The 20882-nt window shown below is 41.9% G+C and overlaps 1 protein-coding gene across 4 annotated transcripts in view; it reads right to left on the reverse strand.

Moving 5' to 3' along the window:
• Positions 1 to 20882, reverse strand: part of PDS5B (PDS5 cohesin associated factor B) — a 254198-nt gene that overhangs the window by 119000 nt on the left and 114316 nt on the right. For all 4 annotated transcript variants that reach the window (XM_075919194.1, XM_006134210.4, XM_006134209.4 and 1 more), the window contains exons 11-15: positions 19680 to 19825; positions 18075 to 18226; positions 17377 to 17490; positions 15236 to 15317; positions 3563 to 3611 (exon numbers count right to left, since the gene is read on the reverse strand). In XM_075919194.1, the coding sequence (XP_075775309.1) occupies positions 3563 to 3611; positions 15236 to 15317; positions 17377 to 17490; positions 18075 to 18226; positions 19680 to 19825 (543 nt within the window). The remainder of the gene's footprint in view (positions 1 to 3562; positions 3612 to 15235; positions 15318 to 17376; positions 17491 to 18074; positions 18227 to 19679; positions 19826 to 20882) is intronic.

Here is a 20882-nt window from a genome sequence, read left to right on the forward strand (position 1 = left end):
CTTTCTTTGCTTTACAGCCCATATCACTAAAGAGTCAGAGGTAGGATAAGAGAATAAGTAGCTTGCGGTGCCACATAATACTACTTATCTGACCTTATACAGGACGAAGGGATAATGGCTGGGGCCTGCCATATGATCTTAGCTAAGTCCATACGCTCTGGGTTTATAAGTAGAACCAGCCTAGCTATAGGTGAGAAATGAACGTCTGTAAGTCTATGCTGGGTCTCTGGTAAGCTCATCAGAGAGATGTCCAAGGATTGTGCTACTCTCTTGGGGTATGTCTACACTGCCACCCTAGTACGAACTAGGGTGGCTAATGTAGGCATTAGAACTTGCAAATAAAGCCCGGGATATTTAAATCCCGGCTTCATTTGCATGTTCCCGGGCACCGCCATTTCTAAATGCCCCGTAGTTCGAACTACCTTCCCGCAACTACACACAGCACGGACTAAGTAGTTCGAATTAAAGCTCCTAATACAAACTATCATTACTCCTCCTGCAGTGAGTAACGGTAGTTCGAATTAGGAGCTTTAATTCAAACTACCTAGTCTGTGCCACATAGAGCTCCTGGAAAAAGAATTGAAATTGTCACCTAGCGTAGAGGTAAGGGGCATGATGGTGGTATCTGGTGAGTAAGATGAGATGTGCTAGGGCTGGAGAGTCAGCTTTTATTTCTTCCTCCATGATCTCAGGGTCTTCCTCCTCCTCTGCTATTGATTTGTTGGTTGTGCAAGGGAAGCCCTGGATCTTTGTGATGGAGCTGGCTGTGGGAGCAGTTGAGGCTGCTGAGCCCAATATATGTTCCAGATTCAATAAGGCCAATTGGATGACATGGGTTTTGATGAGAGGCAGCCTCTGAAGGGTTGCCACTAATGTGGCTGCTGTGTTGGTCTTGGTGAGGAGAGCCTAGTTGTATGGAGACACAAGGAGGAGTCTTATTCCTGATCACTTGAAAGCAAGGTGCTTACCCAACTGGTGTGGCTGACAACCTAAACCAGCAGGTATGTGGCATGCCGTCGGTGCCCAATAATGGCATTCTGGCTTGAGAGGGGACTAAGAAGTCTGTATTTATAGTAAAAGTCTACAGTACCAGGAGGTTTGGTGCCCATGTTGGTGTATCATCATTGGTGAAGGCAGGCTGTGCCTTCACTCCTGAGCGTTTGGCCTATACTGACGGTGCAACTGGTTGTGGCATAGAGGCACTTGGTGCCAAGAGTGTGTGGTTTTCCTGGTGCTAGATGACTTGATCAGTGCCAACAGCCACTTTAGTTTTCGCTTGAGCAGGTGCCTTAGAGCTGGCCTGAGTAGGGTTATTCACTCCTCGGGTAATCCCAGCACTGGATGTGTTGCCAGAGCCAGTACCTTTTTTATTTTTTTTAATATATATATATATATATATATATATATATATATATATATATATATATATATATATATGAGAGAGAGAGCGTGCAAGCATACGTCTTCATGGGCAACTCACCCCTGGATGATGAGTGAGACCATTTCTTAGAAGACTGTACTGAAACAGAGTCCTTTGAGCTCTACCCGAGGGAGCTGCTCTCTCTGACACCACTACAGGAGAGGATTGCCTTGATGGTGTGGTGTGCTCTGGATCGGAGGCTGGACAAAGACTTCTCAAGGAGCAGCATCTTGAGTTGCAATTCTCTGGCCCTCTTGGTTCTGGGGGTGAGGTTTTTTTTCTTTAGAGGGAGGGCACTGTCTGATGGAGCATGCCTAACCTAAGACACTCACAGTGTTTCCGTTGCTATCCAAAACAGGTACTGACAGTCTGCAGGTCAAACACCTTTTAAAACCTGGAGAACCAGGCATTTCCAGTGAACAGATCACTGCTAAAGCAGAAAAAAAAAAGTTGGTTTTTCATTTTAACAAAAAAATACTACTGTAACTAGACTATGAACTAAGAAGAGATAACTAACTTATAGAACTAAGAATCTAATCTTTGAGGGTGACCACTGAGTTCTGACTAAAGCCAACAACAGCAGAGAAGGAACTGGAGGGTTAGTTGGATGCGCATACGGTGTAGCCACTCCTAAGGCATATACCGGCTGCTCCACGTGCACAGTTACTGTAATTCTCCAACTAGAAGCACAGTGGGCTCAAACACCTAAGCAGAACACCCACAGAGACACTACTCAAAGAAGCAGCTAAGTTGTTCAGGTTTTAGCTTCAACCCCAGGTGGTGGTGGGGCTCAGCACCTCATACTACGGCTTCATGCAGTGAGGCTTTGGCTTTCTGTCCTATGTTCTAATAAGTAATACTGGTATGCTTGGCAAACTCCCTGAAACCTGCTTGCATACCCCAAAGAGGTCCTAGTCCCCTGAGAAGCCAGTGATCTCCACCAGGAATCCTCAACTTTCTTCCTTTCTAAGAACACCCCAACCTCTCCCTGATAAAAATTTCATGGCCTACCTTTACCACAATAACTAGTTTTCTGAATATAAAAACCAAGGCCAGAGTTCAGGGGTAGTAAGAGGGACAATTGCTTGGGGCTTAGGCTCTAGGGTTGCCAGATGGTTTAACCCAAAATACCAAACACCCCTCCCCTCCAAAAAAAGCCACCAGGGAAAAATTTCTGTTGAGAAAAAAGGGGGAGACCAAAGTTGTTTTTGGGGGGGGGAGGGGGGGAAGAGAACCCCGAGTGCTAAGCAAAAAAAATAAAAGAAGATAGAAAAAACTGCGTGGCCCCTTTACGAAATGCTTTTGAGACTTTTTAACCCTAACAGGCTGCTGGCAGTCATCCGCCACCTTGTCACCCTGCTCCAGGCTAGACAGCTCCCCTGCAGAAATAGGTAAGCACCAGGGATTTTCACCTCCTAGCCGGAGTGGGGAGGGGGAGAGAGAGAAGAAGAAGAGAGAAGGAATTAGAAAATTCTGGACGTTTTAGGTGTCCGGTATTTTCTGATTTTTTTTTTTTTAACCAGACAGGAGGCGAAAATACCAGACTGTCCGGGTCAATACCAGACACTTGGCAACCTTATCGGCTTCAGACTCAAATGGTGGATTCAGGACCCTGAGGTTCAGTCCCATGTGGTGGGGCTTCAGTTTTCTATCATGAGCCCCAGTGAATCTACTGCTGGCCCTATTTGTCAGCCCCTCTGAAAACTGCTCATAACTCCTCAGTGGCCCCAGATTCCTGCTTGAGAACCACTAATCTACATCAAACTACAAGTCCCTTGGGCTCAAAATCTGTTGTTGTGGGAGCACACACTCAATAGAAAACTTAAGCCTGTGTTAAATCTGCAGGCAACACCACCGTCTAATATGTTGTGTGTGCTATTATAAATGTTGAAGGACACGTTGTGTCATTCACATGCATCTGACTATTTTACCGCAGTACCTAGATATGCTCTAAGTATGAGAAAGAATATTAGTGCCATGAACTAGCTCTGTGATTTGAGACTATTATTTTATAAGTAATATTTTACGTTCACCTTGATAATCCCCCTCATTAAAAAAATAAAATGCAAAGTAAATATCTGGAAGCCAGAAAGCCTATTTCTAGTTTAATTTTCAACAGCATAAATATTTAATCACACTTACTTGTAATGACCATCACTTTTGAGAATATAGCTTTACTGCTGGCATCTGTCTGTAAGTTACAAAATAAAAAAAAAATCTATTTGAAGATTTGACATTACATGCTATCAGATGGATACAGTGTGAGCAAAATTCTGTAATGCTATAGAACCAAAACAAGACTTATTACTACTTCTGGACAATACAATATTTTAAATGCAAAAGAATGATGTCTATATTACATGTTTAACCACAAAGTCAAGTTTTCATTTAAAAGTACTATACCCTCATGGCATATTATGGACCTGTTTAGACAATTGTTTACTAGTTTAACTAGTAATAAAAATATATGAGTTGTTTCTATGAGACACTGCATTTAGAGAGACCTTTTGTATTCAAATTTAACCTTAACACTGCATTTAAACTTTTTAGCATTTTATCATGGTAGGATTTTTGTTTGTTTTTAACAACTGCTTTTAACTACTAAAAGTTAGTATATAAATAACCCATCTGGACTTTGTTGTTCACTATGATGAATGAAGCAAGTTCATACCATGGCTGTTGCTACTGTTCAACGGAATGTGGGGGCTTTTATGGGAGGTAAAGGGGTAAATCGTTTGAGAGAAGCAAGTGAATAAATGACTAACAGGACAGACACACAACTCTACAACCATCAAGAATGCCTGCAACAGCAATGAGTAGAAATGCATTTCTGGAGGAGTGTGCTATGTGTCTTTTACTGAGACATTTACAATCCCCTTCACATTAAATGTCCCAAAAACTTTTAAAAAAGCATATATCGGCTCTCTCCTGTAGGCAACTGAACCAATTACCAGACAACTTCCTCCTTAATTGTAGTGTATGAGGCTTTAGAGTTTAGAATTTTCCTTAACACTTACACTCCACTTTTTTAAAAATACAACAAAACCAACAGTGAACATCCTCACCCACCAAATGGGGACAATAATGCATAATTTTTTTAAGTGTTTTGAGATCTTCAGAAACGCATGCACACGCGCACACACACACAGATTTGAATATAGATTGAATCTCTCTAATCTGTCTACCAGACAGTCCCAGCAGCAGTGTTCCCTCTAATGTTTTCTACTCTTGGACAGGTTGAATTTTTGTATGTGCAACACCAATATTGAGGTAGTGTGAGCATGTGCACCACCAGTACAAACAAAAACCCAGCTATACATATTTTAAACAGTTCATAGGTGTGGGGAAAATATATATTCAAACAAGGCATAGTTAAGAAGAAGCAATGCTTTCTATGTTTATTTAAAATGAAATCAAATAAGAACATTAACACTACCCTTCTCATCCTTTCTAACAATCCAAGCTAGTAAATACACCAAAATGCATATTATCCACACATAGCTCAGCTTTAAAGAGGCTAAACAAATCTATGAATCAACTAGAAATAGTCATGCTCTCCTTGCAAATAAATACAATATTTACTGACACTGGAAAGGAGAGTACAAGACATTCATTCAGGCTTATACAATTTCTCTGGGGAATGTTTAGCATCAATGCTATACAAGAACAAGTGAAACAACTGTAAAAACAGATAAAAGTTCTCCTGGTTTGAAACTTTCACTTGGTGTGTGTCACCAAAAGTAGAAGCCCCAGAGCAAGATTCCCTCTAAGATTCTTGAGCAGTGGAGTTCCAGTGCACCCTGGAGCGGGCCACAGAGGGGCAGTGGAGCTGGGTGTCCCAACTTGCCCTGATCCGGCAAACTCCCTTCTTTGGGACCGGTCAGGTCCTGAGGGTGACAGACCAGAGAGGTCGAACTTGTACTTAATTCTGGGTCAAAAGAGAGAGGTTTTGATTTGTTGCATATTCCCAAATGGGACTCTTGAAGAAACCTGAATCTGCAAGTAGAGGAAATCCATATTTCTGCTCCTATCCATTCTCAAATCTGCAATAATACACTGAAATAACAGGTTTATTGGCTCTTTAGTCATAATGGGGACACTTCTGTTGCTAAGTTCCAGCTCCCAGTACTCTTTTGGAAGAGAATGATCACACTAAAGGCCAAATCATGAAAATTGTATTTCCTTGAAAAAGCATGCAAGGAGCACTTTGAGTTTCCGCTTTAAAGCGGCCACAGCTCTCATTCTGAACTCTGATGAAACTGAGAAGAAAGCGATTTATATGTGAAGTAATCAGCACTACACTACAATTAAGCTGAAGCATTCTTCCCTCCCTCCTGCTGCAGGCACGCACAAACACATCTTTTGGGTAGGTCCTTTTACTATATGCAAAGTTAGCAACCAAAGTAAACATCCCTAAAAATGCTGAGGACAATGTAGGAAACTGAAAAGAAGTCATCTCAGAAATAAGTCTTACCTTATAAGAAAAGCTTCCCCCAATGAAGCTCTTAATTACAGGGTGAGACAAGGGCCTCAGTCTTATCCTCAACAGGTCCTAGTCAAGCAATTACCAAGATCCAGACCTGCTTGTAGGAAATCTACAGGGGGATAGGAGTAGAACTGAAAGCTAGAGGGGAAAATCATGACCAGGAAAATTTAACTTTTTTGCATTCTTTTAGGGGAAATCTTTTCTAATACAAAGAAAGCTAGGCAACCAACCTATATAGGCCTTACAGATAAGATATCTATCTAATTGGACAATTTTGACCACTGTGCATCTATGGCAATCTAACTCCAGAAGGGAATAACTTTGAACCTCTACATTTCCAGGATGTACATCATACTTTGGCGACTAAGTAGGTACAGTGACAAAAATGTCACCACTAAAGATTTTTTGCCTATAACAGTTTAAAGGAGATAGAATATCACAATCTAAGAAGTCTTGAATTCACTAGAGAAGCTATATACTAGGAAGAATTGAGAATTACTCTCTTCAGGGCAGACTCATATTTCAAACCTAAATAGTCTCTCTTGAATTGGTGACATCAGGATCACTAGGAACTGAGGATTCCTTACTTAGCAGCACTGTAACAGCCTTATCAACTCAAGGAACAAAAGAAAACTTGCCCTTGCCACTTGTCTTCTTTAGATGAATGGAAGCTATAAAACTTGTCAAAAGTTGTGGAAATCACACTCAGAATCCAGATCATTTTGTCATCTCCAAGATCCACTTTCTCCAGGTTCTCTCTCCCTCTTTTTTTCATTTTGTATTTTTTGGGGGGTAGGGAAAATACTTTTCCCTTTGTAATTACTTGGATTCTTCCAAATGTCTGAGTACAGGACTTACAAAGATGAACCACTCATTCAGTGGTAATTTGCTGTAATGCCTTTTCAAAAAGAAAGATCCTGACACTTTGTAAGTGCCCTTCCACACGAGAAGAAAAGAGCATCACCATGCAGAGAGCTCTAGAACCAGTAACCTGAAAGGCAAAGCAGCCTTTCATCTTCATGCTTCAGAAAGAAATAAAACATGCTGAAGCCATACAGACAGGAACAGATGGAGTCTGCTCATCTTCATGAACATCAGCCCAGGGTGACAAAGCTGATCTGCCAGAAGCAGGAGACTCCTCTCTGTCTAACTAACCAAAGAGTTCAGCTGTCTGACCTGAGAGAAGAGAGAAACCAAAATCAAGGCAAATCCCCCAATTGACTCAGTAGGGGGAAGGAAAAGAAGGAGCACCACAGTCCCCACCCCATGTTTCTGCTACAGATGATATGTAACACCTGCAAAGGGGGCATTATCACTAGGTAAGTGAAAGATTAACCGGTTAACTGCTAAGCACCACCCTTACTGGGTGATGCATACAGATTCTGATTAATTACTAACTGGTGGGAGCTGGAGCAGCTCCTTGCCTGCTGAAAGCAGGAGGCTGCCCCAGCCTTGCAGGGGGCTTGCCGCAGACAGGGACTGCTCCGGTCATCTGTAGCAGTCTCTGTCCACAGTGGGCCTGGGAGTCCCACATGTAGGGGTTGTCAAAAGCAGACCCTTGTCTGAAACACTCCCTGGTGCACTGTGGACAGGTCCAGGCTGGAGCAGCCCCTGCCTGTGGCAGGGCAGTCACTCTAGCCTGGCCTCAGAAGACAGGGAGCAGTGGGGGGTGCTCCAGTCCCACTGGGCTGGAGTGGTTCCTCCCACCCCACGTGTTGGAGTTAAAGAGTTTTATATCTTTTTATATTTGCATTTTAGGTTTAATAATGTAGTAATGTAATGTAACATTTAACATTTTATCAATTAAGCCCTTTAGTTAAATACAGGCAGTCCCCGGGTTACGTACAAGATAGGGACTGTAGGTTTGTTCTTAAGTTGAGTCTGTATGTAAGTCGGAACTGGCATCCAGATTCAGCCGCTGCTGAAACTGATCAGCGGCTGATTCCAGGAAGCCCGGGGCAGAGCAACTCTGCCTCGGGCTTCCTGTAGTCAGCGTTGGTCAGTTTCAGCAGCGGCTGAATCAGGACGCCTGGGGCAAAGCAGCTGGGGTGCTGCCGGGTTGGTCCAGTAGCGTCCAAAGTGGCACTGCGGGACCAACCGGCAGCGCCCCAGCTGCTCTACCACAGGCATCCGGAGAAAAGCCTGGTCTGCTGGGGGGGTCCTCCGCGGCTTTGCTCCGCGTCTCCCTGGTCTGCTGGTCTCGCTGTCCGGCTGCCGGCATCCTCCGAGGCTTTGCTCCCCATCTCCCTGGTCTGCTGGTCTCCAGCAGACCAGCGAGATGCAGAGCAAAGCCACGGTTCCTCCCGTGCTCCCTCAGCAGACCAGGGAGACACGGAGCTGCTTTTCTTGCCCCGGAGGACGCGGGCGGCAGGACCGCGGCGCATCTGGGCATCCTGCCGCTCCCATCCTCTGGGGCGAGAAAAACCCCGTTCGTAACTGCGGATCCGACGTAAGTCGGATCCGCGTAACTCGGGGACTGCCTGTATACATTTCTTTGTTTTAAAGTTTAGTAAGTAACGAGACCGGATTTTGGTACTGTGTTAATGAGATTAGAAATATTGAATATCTCAGGCCTTCAATGTGAATTGTTTTGAATAAGGTTTAAATTACAATGCCTTTTGCTTTTTATAAACACTGCTGTTTGTATACCTTTGAATGTTCTGGTGAGAAAGACAGTTTGTGTGAATGAGAAATGTATCATCATAAAGATAAGGTATGAAGGTCGGTGTCAGAGCCAGATGGCCAGGAAAGGAGGGGGTAACTGGGTGAAGACCAACTGTGAAGACTGACTCAGTGTCACAAAAACCATTAGCGCGTACCCGTGGTCAGGGACTGGCAGAATTGACGGCTCTAATGGTGAAGGGTGGGTACCCCTGAAAACAACTGATTAAATCCAAGACAGGATGACTCTCTTGGAGATGTTTGGAATGGTAACATCAAAAGATAACACCGGACACAGACTGGCACTATAAAATCCATAGAGGAAAGGATTATAAAAGCAGGATGCTTTGCCATGGAACTTTGACTTCGTCTTGCCACCAACTCCAGGAGAGCATCAGATCACAATCGACAAAGGCCAGGCTCCCCCTGTTATCCATCTAGCTGGCCACTAGATGGATCCACACTCTGGACTGGTAACTATCACATCATCTCGCAGGACTGTGTGTGCATGGCATTTGTGTGTGAGAGTGACTGAAAAGCATATGCTATTGTTGTATTCTCAATTAGCTGGACTTACCCGGTGTTGCTTGGGAAACCGGAGGAACCAAATTTAGCAAAGGAGGGGACCCTGAGCCAGGGGACCCCCAGAGCTACAGACCCTGGGGGCTGATGGTTCCTGGCCCACACCTGACCCTCTGAGAGCAGCAGGACCCTCCTCCCGCCCAGGACCAAGCAGCCAGCCCCCAGGAGAACAGTACGCAGTCATGTGGCCAGTAGCAAAGGGACTTCTCTTTGCAAGGTTGGCTCAGGGATCCACCTGCCCTGCCTTGGCAAGCAAAAGCACAGAGCTCACATCTAATCCCGATGGCTGGAACCAGACACAAAAGAGCCCCACTCACAGTACGAACAGCAGCAAGCTGGTTTCACAGCAGTGTAACACATCGAGGGTTTAACCCAGCCCCTCCGCCCTGTGCTGCAGCAGGCACACAGGTTCCTTCTGCTCAGATAAGCCCAGCGAACTCAGTAGAAAGGCTGTCTGTCTGTGGTTTTGGTTTCCGGAGGGGGGCGGGTGGCAGGTGTGGAGTGACCCCGAGTGGAGGAGAGGTTACATGTGGGAGAGGTACTCCAGCTCGCGCCCAGGACTGCATGTGCCGCGGGGGGCAGGGTGGGTGCCCGAGCCGTTGTGTGTATGCAAGTGGGGGCACTGCTTGCCAACAGTGGGGGGGGGGGGAAGGGTGAAAAAGGGTCATTTATGTAACCTCGCAGGCATGAGGGTTGTGAGTCCTGGGAGGCTAAATGCAGATGGGTCGCCCCAGCTCACGACCGGGGCCGCAGGGGGCAGAGTGGGACCCCGATCGGGTCCAAAAGTGCCTTAAAACCATCTTCTGGATGAAAGGTTATCCCATGCAAACTTTGGTTGCAGTAGCTCTTAGAGTGTCCAAGTTATTAGCACACAAACTTACAAACAGAATAGTGATAGAAATGTAGCCATGTTAGTCTGGTGTAGCTGAAACAAAATACAGGACTATGTAGCACTTAAACCATCTTGTTAGTCTTTAATTAGATGATGAGCTTTCGTGGGCCAGACCCACTTCCTCAGATCAAATAATGGAAGAAAAGAGTCACAACCAAAGGATACAATTTAAAAAAAAGAACACACATGAAAAGGACAAATCAAATTTCAGAACAGAATGGGGATGTGGGGGAGGCAGGGGTAAATGTCTGAGCTAATGGTATTAGAGGTGGGGAAAGGTAAATGTCTGTGAGCTAAAGGTATTAGAGATGATAATTGGGGAAGCTATCTTTGTAATGGGTAAGGTAACTGGGGTCTTTGTTGAGACCCACGCGTAGAGTGTCGAATTTTAGCATGAATGACAGTTCAGAGGATCCCCTTTCAAGTGCAGATTTAAAAGGCTTCTGAAGCAGGATGCGGGTAATTAAGTTGTTGAGACAGTGTCCTTTCTGGTTGAAATGGCAAGAAACTGTTTTTTCTTTGTGATCCTGTCTAATATCTGTTTTGTGGGCATTGATCCTTTGGCGAAGTGTCTGAGAAGTTTGACCAATGAACAAAGCAGATGGACACTTTCGGCACATGATAGCATAAATTATATTTCTGGATATGCAGGAATATGTATTCTTGATCTTATAACTCACTTGGTTAGGTCCAATAATGGTATCAGCAGAGTGAATATGTGGACAAAGCTGGCAACGGGGTTTGTTGCAAGGGAAGGTACCAGGGCTGGTATTAGTGTGGTATGTCCTGTGGTTGTTGATAAGAATCATCTTGAGGTTAGGTGGTTGTCTATAAGGGTATGTCTACACTACAAAGTTAGTTCGAACTAACGGACGTTAGTTCGAACTAACTTTAATAGGCGCTACACTAGCGCTCCGCTAGTTCGAATTTAATTCGAACTAGCGGAGCGCTTAGTTTGAACTAGGTAAACCTCATTTTACGAGGATTAAGCCTAGTTCGAACTAGCTAGTTCAAATTAAGGGCTGTGTAGACCCTCAATTCGAACTAGTGGGAGGCTAGCCCTCCCCAGGTTTCCCTGATGGCCACTCTGGCCAACACCAGGGAAACTCTATGCCCCCTTCCCGGCCCCGGACCCCTTAAAGGGGCACGGGCTGGCTACGGTGCCTGTGCCAGGTGCAAGCCTGCCAGCACCCAGCCAGCAGACCCTGCACCTGGCACGGCTCGAGCCAGCCACCCGCTGCCCCCCAGCCCTCCCCCTCTTCCCGGGACCTGGCTGGCGGCTCCCGGGAGCTTGCCCGGGACCGCAAGAGGCAGGCACCCGCCTGGGCTAGTGCGGACATCGTGGACCTTGTCCACGATCTCCGCACTAGGCACAGGAAAGTGGCTGTCCAGGGCAGGAGAGCTGCCAGCCTGGCCACCCAGGAGCAGGTGTGCATGAAAATCAAGGGGGTCCACTGAGACCCCCGACCCTGAGCTTACAATGGCCGTCCTGGGACAGACCAAAGGTCCATCTAGCCCAGTAGCCTGTCTGCCGACAGCGGCCAACCCTAGGGATCCTGGAGGGGATGGACCGAAGACAGTGACCAAGCCATTTGTCTCGTGCCATCCCTCTCCAGCCTTCCACAAACGTTGGGCAGGGACACCACTCCTACCCCCTGGTTAATACCACTCCATGGACCCAACCTCCATGACTCGATCTCACTTCCCTTTAAACTCTGTTCTAGTTGTAGCCTTCACAGCCTCCTGCAGCAAGGAGTTCCACAGGTTGACTCTGCTTTGTGAAGAACAACTTTCTGTTACTAGTTTGAAGCCTGCTACCCATTCCTTTCCTTTGGTGTCCTCTAGTCCTTCTTTATGGGAACTAATGAAGAACTTTTCTGTATGCACCCTCTCCACCCAACTCCTGCTTTTAGAGATCTCTATCCTGTCCCCCCTCCGTCTCCTCTTTTCTAAGCTGAGAAGTCCCAGTCTATTTTGCCTCTCTTCATATGGTACCTGTTCCCAACCCCTGATCATTGTAGTTGCCCTCCCCTCTCCCAGCCTCTTGCTTCCCCTCTCCCACCTCCTTTTCCCAGTCTCCCCCAGTTTTGTTCAATAAAGACAGATTCCATTTTTGAACACAATTGTCCTTTATTTTGTACATCAAGAAGAGGGGCTAGGGAAGGGTAAGTGGAAGGAGGTGAGGGAGGAATGGGGTATGAGCCCCTGATGGGGAGGACTGGGCTGGCTCTGCGGGCTTCTGGGGGTGGAAGCTCTCCTGCAGCCCCCAATTGCCCCCTCTCGCCAGATGGCAGCCTGCGGCAAGTGCAGCCGGGCTGATGGCCGAGTGGTGTGATGTGCCCAATGTGGGCACTCCGGGCACTCCAAGCCAGGACTGGTTTTCAAGCGGGGCACCCCTGAGAACTGTCTATCCGGGGTGGGGGTCGGGTCCCTTTAAGCGCAACCCTCGGCTAGCCTGAGACAGCATCTCCATGCTCTAAGTCCTCCTCTGATGTCCTGCCGGCAATGCTTAAGCCCTGTTCAGGGTCCACTTAATGTGGACATGCTAGTTCGAATTAGCAAAACGCTAATTCGAACTAGTTTTTAGTTCTAGACGCGTTAGTTCGAATTAGCTTAGTTCTAATTAACTAATTCGAACTAAGTTAGTTCGAATTAGCGCTGTAGTGTAGACGTACCCTAAGAGACTATGGGTCTGTCTCCCAGAGCCTCTTGGAATTTAGTATTCTGTTCCAGTATAGGCTGTAGTTTATCTCCCTTCCCCCTCCCCTTATGTATTCTTGGATCTGGACTTCTAATATTCCAGTCATCTGAAGAAGTGGGTTGCGCCCACGAAAGCTCATACCACCATCTACATGTTTTGTTAGTCTTTAAGGTATTACTAGTGTATTTGTTATTTAAGTTTTTCCTGTTACAGACTAACTCGGCTACCCCTCTGGAGCAAAATAAATCATTTTTTTCTACCAGTCATGTAATTTTACAAAATGCTTTTTTTGCTCTCAAATAACCCAAACTCAAAGTTTTTTTTTTTCAAATAAGACCTTCATTTAAAAGGTACTAGTCCTCAATGAAAAATTATTGAAAAATTAAGTAACAAGCATGCAAAAATTATAGTGTGGATAAATGCACTAATAAAAAATTGAATTTACTATTGGAATGTAACTGAATTTTTTTTAAATAAAGCAACTTTAAAATGGGGAAAACAAAATGACATGGATTTAAATTAGCTATTACCATTCATAGAGAGATTGGAGTCATTGTGGACAGTTCTCTGAAAACAACCACTCAATGTGCAGCAGCAGTCAAAGAGCAAACAAAATGTTAGAAAACATTAAAAAGGGGATAGAGAATGAGACAGCGAATATCTTATTGCCTCTATATAAATCAATGGTACACCCACATCTTGAATATTGTATATAGATGTGGCCACCTCGTATCAAAAAAAATATCCTGGAATTGGAAAAAGTTGAAAAAAAGGGCAACAAAAATTACTAGGTGTTTGGAACAGCTGCCATATGAAGGGAGATTTTAAAAATTGGGACTTTTCAGCTTAGAAAAGAGGTGACTAAGGGGGGATAATGATAGAGCTCTATAAAATCATGACTGGTATGGAGAAAGTAAATAAGGAAAAGTTATTTATTTGTTCCCATAACACAAGAACAAGGTAGCCACCAAATGAAATGAATAGTTAGCAGGCAGGAAAACAAAAGGAAGTATTTCTTCATACAATGCTCAGTCAACTTATGGAACACTTTGTCCAAGGATGTTGTCAAGGCTAAGATTGGATAGGGTTCAAAAAAAAGAACTAGATAAATGCATGGAGGAAAGATCCATCAATGGCTATTATCATGGCTTGACAAATAATGCAATCTACTCGCCCGTGGCGAGTAGAATGCAACCCGGAAGAGCCGGGTTCGGGCAATCTGTGCATGCGCAGATCGCTGAACAGCATGGCTGGCAAGCAGGGCTCGCCACAGTTTGGCGAGCCCTGGCTATTAGCTAGGAGGGGCAGGAATGGTGCCCTGAGCCTCTGTTTGTCAGAAGCTAGGAAGGGGCAACAGGGGAGGGATCACTTGATCGTTACCTGTTCTGTTCATTCCCTCTGGGGCACGTGGAATTGCCAACAGTCAGAAGACAGGATGGTAGCCATTCTTATGTTCTGAAAACTATCTAATCAAGACTCCCGGGATAGGGTAGTTTTGCTAACTGTGCTTGCGTACTTAGAATTTGCGGGGTGTGATGCCTGAACCATAAGCAGTGTTTTGTTTGGATGCAGAGGGAGCACACAGCCTTTACAATCAATGTTGTGTACAACCAATGTGCACCTCACTTCAAGTGCCCTTGTTTTATGTGCATGTTACTTTAGTAACACCAGTCCAAAAAATAAAATAAAATAAAATGAGAGAGACATGGATGAAAACCAGAGAAATCTGAAAATCCTGTGCATGAGCAATGGTAAACAAAACGTCTTACAGGTTGCACGCAGAACCCTGATGGGGTCATGTGAGGCCTTCAGGCCCACAGGTTGCCCACCACTGGGCTAGATAGACCACTGGTCTGACCTACAATAGCTATTTAATGTGATTCACTCATCTCCTAATAAATATCTTTTTCTATCATCATATAAATTTCTAACAACTGACTGAATTGTCAATCCTTGGAATAACCAAATTAATTTCAAACAACTTTCAAAAAGAAAAATTGGAGGAACATTGTCAAGACAATTAATATGTCTTTAATGGTTACTACATCCTACCTTAAATAATTTAACAATGAAAAATAAAGCAAGTTTTTAATATTTGTGTACTCTCTTATGTTTCGCTCAGTTTGGGCCATCAGAAACAGAATGGTCATTTTTCATTGCTTAATTTTCCAGCCCTCGTGCAATCTTACAAAATGTGGCTTTTAAGCACTGGAAGGAAATCTAAAAATTCAAAGTATTTTTTAACCCTTTTTATTTAATATTTTAAAATTTCCAACCATTTTGAAAAACCCTCCTTCTGTCTCAGACACATACTTTGTTAATTCATATATAGTCCGACAGAATTTTGAGTTTCCAAAAGATTTCACATCGGCCACTGAGAATAAGCATGGCAAATTTCAGGTCACAGACAACAGGTTCTGCACATAAATTAATAGCATGCTCCTTTAAGTAAAACCATACCCACAAAATAATTGAAGGAACAAATGAACTTACTTTGGGCTGTTTAATTAAGTCGACCAAGTCCTTTACCTGGTGTCGTAGCAGATTTTGACATTTCCACATTTCATTCAATGCTCTGAAGGGAAAAAAAGATTAGCTGACTGAAGCTGCTACTCATTAACATATCTGTACACTATAATATACCAAGTGACTTAACTCCCATTGACTTCAATGAAACTTGAGGTACTGAGCATCTTCAAGAATTTGCTCAAAGTATTCACAAATTCAAACTATAAACAAAACTGTTTTCCCTGTGGTATGATGCTTAATTATCTTTTATTTTAAAGGGACTACTTGTATATACAGAGGTTTACGTTCCAATTATTTCACCTTTAAAAAGGGCGGTGCAAAATACGAAATAATTCTTATTTGACCAAATCTGAGCTCAGAGAGATGGTAATATGTATAGCTACAGCTTTATGAACAGCTACAGAAAAACATTAGTTGCAACAGCAGAATGGAGGGTGTGGGTTTTTGGGGTGGTTTTTTTTTTCCTGTTTGTTTGTAATTGACCAAAATACATACAGGAAAAACAAATCTTTCTACTCTTAAGCCAGTTATTTATTTCACTTCAATAAAGTTGTAAGGACATCTATGCCGAATATTTCAACTTAAATCATGTAACAGGTCTTACTGTAAAGCTAAAAAACATCTTTAAGCTTTTTTTAAAAAAAAACTTGACTAACTTTTAATACATGCTACAGCAATGCAGCACTTATCAAAACAAAAGATCAAGACAAAAATAACAAGTCTGTAGGCTTTAACCAAAGACTCATGCAGCACTTAAAAGCTTTTATTCAGAAATGATCACGTTTCTTGTTCCGTATAGTGGCAAAATTAACCTACCAACTGTGAACCAAATATATATTTTTCCTTAATTTGCAAGCATAAAGTTCCAGTGTTGCTGTAACGCTCAAAACACGGTCAAACATCAGCACAATGAAATTAACATCACTCTTGGTCAACTTTTAAACCCTGAAGGCATGGGAGCCGACAGCCATGCCAGACCGAGGAAGGTGGAGCCTTGATACTCCCAGAAGGGGTGAAGCCTCAGTCAGACAAGGCACAGCTGGGACAGCCAGCCCTCAGCACTATCTGGAGCACACCGAGCCACCCCCTTCATCCTTTTGCCTTATTTAAAGGGCCCAGAGCTCTGGGTGCTGTCGTAGCCAGGAACCTCAGGCCCTTTAGAGTAGCCAGGCCCCAGAGAAACTCTCCCCTTTACTCCCATCAGCAGGCCTGTCTGGAAGCACCAGTGAAATAAGCATGTAAAATTCATTCTTCTGCTTTGGAAAACTATAATCAGCAGAGATAAGCACTGCAGTTACCAAAAGCAGGTATTATGGGAAAGGGTTGAAACCACAGACTACTTTCCCCATTCTCCCCTTTGAGCAGCCAGAACGCTGAAGAAGAGGTGGAGTAATTGAGACCAAGCTGGTAAATATGATCCAGAAACAGTACTCCTTATCAAAATCCATGCTACCCTTCCCATTTCCAGTGCTATAAAGGTTACAATGGCTCCTGCTTTTCACAAGGGATTTGGCGCCTGAAAACACTTTTCATATCTATTTGTGGTTAGCAGGCTGTGTCGTCTATTTAGTGTTATATACATTTTTCAAGCCCTGAGTTTTTATATATCTATATACATATAAAATAACATTTTGACACTGTATGTTTATTGAATGACAAAACTTTTGTCGTTCAGGTGTTAGCTCCCCCAACCTCCATGAAAAACAAAAAACTTTTACCATGAAAAGTGCCACTGAGTAACTCATTACTGGCAGGAATGCTCTCCTGCTATCAACACGAACCCACCTTGTTGCAGATGGAAGTATTTTGTCAGCAAGAGCTGACAAACAATGGCCACACAGCCTGACTTTTAGAGAAACGATTGTGTCAACACAGCTATATCACCAAAAGCTGCCTAGTGTAGGCAAAGCCTAAGACAGACAGAAACAGGTCTAGAACCCAAGCCACTCAAATTCCCCATCCATGGATGACTCCAAAGACAAATCGATGGGACTCCATCCAGATTTTTTAGGATCTCCATATGCCCTTTAAAGTAACCATGATCATCCTATTAGTGCTTCAAAGGTTAAGTATATTCAGGTTAATATTTATTATATAAAACATACTTCACGGCATTCAAGTCCAGTGTTGCATAAAGGTAATATAAACATTTCATTCGTTCGTTTGTTTCCAAATTGTGAGGGACCATATACTGGGCAAAAATGCGTTCAACAAGCAATCTGAAAGAGAATATTAAGAAGGAATTTTAGCTATAAAGCAGCAAAATGATCCTACAAAGTGGTCAAATTACTAAAACATTCATTTAAAGGTACTCAGAACAACATAGTGGTAGGTTTACACAAGATGGATGTTGTTTAGAAATCTGAAAGCAAGCCACTTATTTCCCATCAATGGTGTCAAGCAGAACTTAAATCACAACAGAGTTAGAAGGCATAATATCCCTACAATCAGTGTCCCATACAAAAAAGACTAGGATTACTAGACCCAAGCGTATTGGTCTTTGGATATGAATCAAATTATTAAGAAGTTATTTTAGATCAGAAAAATGGAATCAGTACGCTTTCAAGTGAGGAAGTTTAGAGGATAGCTTTTACCCCAGGGGTAAAGTCTTTTTAGGGTCATCTGACATTGCATGTGTTTGATTTTACTGTATTTTTAAATGTACATTTATTGATGCATGCAATGTATAAATCAAAATAATAAATTAATAAAGCGAACAACTTTCTGAACACTTACATGAAATGAATGAGAAAAACAGAAAAAATACTAGCCTCTAATTTCCAAACCTAGTAAACTGACCTACCGGTCATCAATACTGTTTTGATAATATATATGTAGCAGTTTGTCCTTGATCCATGAAATTTGTTTTGCAGCTTCTTTTCCCGCCTCTGACTGTAATGAATATTTCTTGTATATCTGTGCAAGTCCCATCATAGCTTCTTTTCTCACTCTCCACTAAAAAATAATATTTTAATTTTAAACCTCAAAACAAACAATTAAAAACAATTAAGAAAAAAAAATCTCTGAACAGATTAGTATTTCCTTTTGTTCCCTTTTTTATAAAACCAAAACAGTGATTCTATTTTGTAAAAGTTTACTGCGTATTATTAAATTTAATAAAAAGTTTTATATTCATCATTCTATCTGCAACTACCAACATTTTCATCATGATCCATAGCTAGCATGTGAATAAAATTAATACTTGAGTAAGCAATAAGCCCTCTTGACTTTAAAAAGTAATATTTCTAATATCAGAACATTTCTTCTTCATAGTTCTAGACCGAATACCTACCATTAGTTTATTGCTGCATAGGGGGAGGGGAGAGGAAGCATGTCACCAAATGAGAAAAACAAAATCAGAAAATGACAAAATGGTGATTGGTAAACTTAACCTTTAGCAAGACTGCTAAATTTTATTTAGGGTACATGAAGCGAGCTTGTAAAGTTTATTGAATAATGAAACATGATTAACTGGAATTTGAAAATGTACAAATTTGGAAGTTGTGAATTTGCTCACAGTCATCAAGAGATCTAATTTAAAATGAGTAATCTAACAGGCTGGGGTTGACAACATTTTTCACTTTTCATGAACAATACATTTTGCATTCTGTGTTCCATGATTTTCAAAAAATAGTGAAATATCTTGGAATGATTTCATTTTATTTAGAAACACTAATACAACAGAGAGACAATAAATGATATAGGAAATGACATTAAAATAGTTTTAAGACCATAGACTAAACAAAATCCAGCGATTATGGTTTGATATTTTGGTCTCCCTCTCTGCCTCTGACAAAACTATAAAAACAGGATATTTAGGCCCTACAGTAAGAGAATGTCTCACTGTTTAGCAGTGTTTTTTCTAGCTATGCGTAAAGAATCACCAATAATTTCTACCAAGAGGATCATCCCAAGCTCTCCTCCGCAAGAAGGAGAAAAATTACTCAATGGTATCTCAAGGGCGGGATGCTTAAAATAGGGTATCTTCAGGATTCAATGAGTGACACATGAACACCACCAATTCTCCCATGCCCTAGGATCAGAAGAAACTAAATTGACTCAAAAAAAATTCTATTATACTATGACGCAATATTCCAAATTGTGTCATTTGTTAACTATTTGTCTTTGATAAAGAAACATATTATGGTATTACCAGATATTTCAATAATATTTTATTGACAGGTTATTTTTCTCTTTAGTTTCAACTTTTTTTTACTATTAGACTTCAAAATACTTTAGAAAACAGGAAATTTGAGATGAATAAACTATCAATGGCAAATGTTTTTGTATTACTCAATAGCTAATCTGCTCAAATGACAATTTTTCATTCAAGTGTTTTAAATAAGCAAAGTCTTTAACCTAAAAACCAGAAAGCTAACCAGTTTTAGAACCAATCTACTTGTCTTACCCGTTTGTCTAGTGTTCTCTCTCTCACAAAATTAAGTAGGTGATCATTGACAAGCAAAAGATCTTTTTTAGCAGCAGTAACTATGGATACAATAACATCATGCCTAATGGCTTCTTCTGGATCATGTGACCTTACTTTAAGATATTCTGAAAGAAAAATTATAATTAGAATGAAATATTTATGCAGCTTTAACTGTTTAATTCCCTAGACTCCTTCAAGTAACATGACTAAAGTCAGACACTTTTTACACTATTTCAAACAGCAAGTGTACAGTCTCTGAATTCATCATAAGGTTAAGAGCACACAGGTATTTAGCAAACTTTTGTTACAGTACAGTATATCTAAAAATGATTTCACTATTAAACTCTTAGCTTTCATCTAGAATTAGAAGTTTTACTCTTTGTAAACAGTTAATTCAGACAAAGATTTTCTTTCCTAGACTACTCCTCGTTATCTCTAACTGGTAACCTGATTAGCAAAATTTTAAAAATAATAAAAGGGTTTAAAAGGCTCAGAACCAATAATAAAATACACAAGCTTTTTTTGCAAGTAAAATCATGTAATCAAATCTGTACAAAATTCATAGATGACCAGAAGTCACTGCATTTTGATCACTGTTCCATCACCAATGAAAAATGAGCTTGTCCTCTCTAACAACAACCATTAGTATTACAGGCAGCAAACAGCAGTGCCAAGAACATCATCAAGAAATAATGAAGTCCTGATTTACATTGACAGAGGCTCTGAAATTTGACTGATATAAACTACAAAGGTCTGTGGTTTTGATTTTTTTTCAAAAAAAAAAAAGAAAAAAGTTTGGCTAAAGTAATATTTTATTAAGCAATTCAACTAGAGCAAACAGTAACACAGTATTCAAAAAATTCTTATCCACAGTTATGAAGTTTGGACTTGGATATTATTTTTCCAATGACTCAAGCTTAATCCAAAAAGGGAAAAAAACCCAATATAAATCCACTATTCTCCTCCATATCCCAAAGTGTTCCATAGTGTAGGTCAGGAAGTCTAGTACCTGACATGGAAGCAGGCAAAAGTCAACTCAGCCACACTTCCAGAACAACTAAAAGAATACAATTAACCTTTAGTATGATTAAAGAGTTTACTGAAATTTTAGGTGAAAAGTTTCCTAAACTATACTTGTGTTATTTTGAACTGCTTAGCTGAAACACTTCATACTATATTCTG

Source organism: Pelodiscus sinensis, chromosome 1, assembly GCF_049634645.1.
Source record: "Pelodiscus sinensis isolate JC-2024 chromosome 1, ASM4963464v1, whole genome shotgun sequence".
NCBI lineage: Eukaryota > Metazoa > Chordata > Testudines > Trionychidae > Pelodiscus > Pelodiscus sinensis.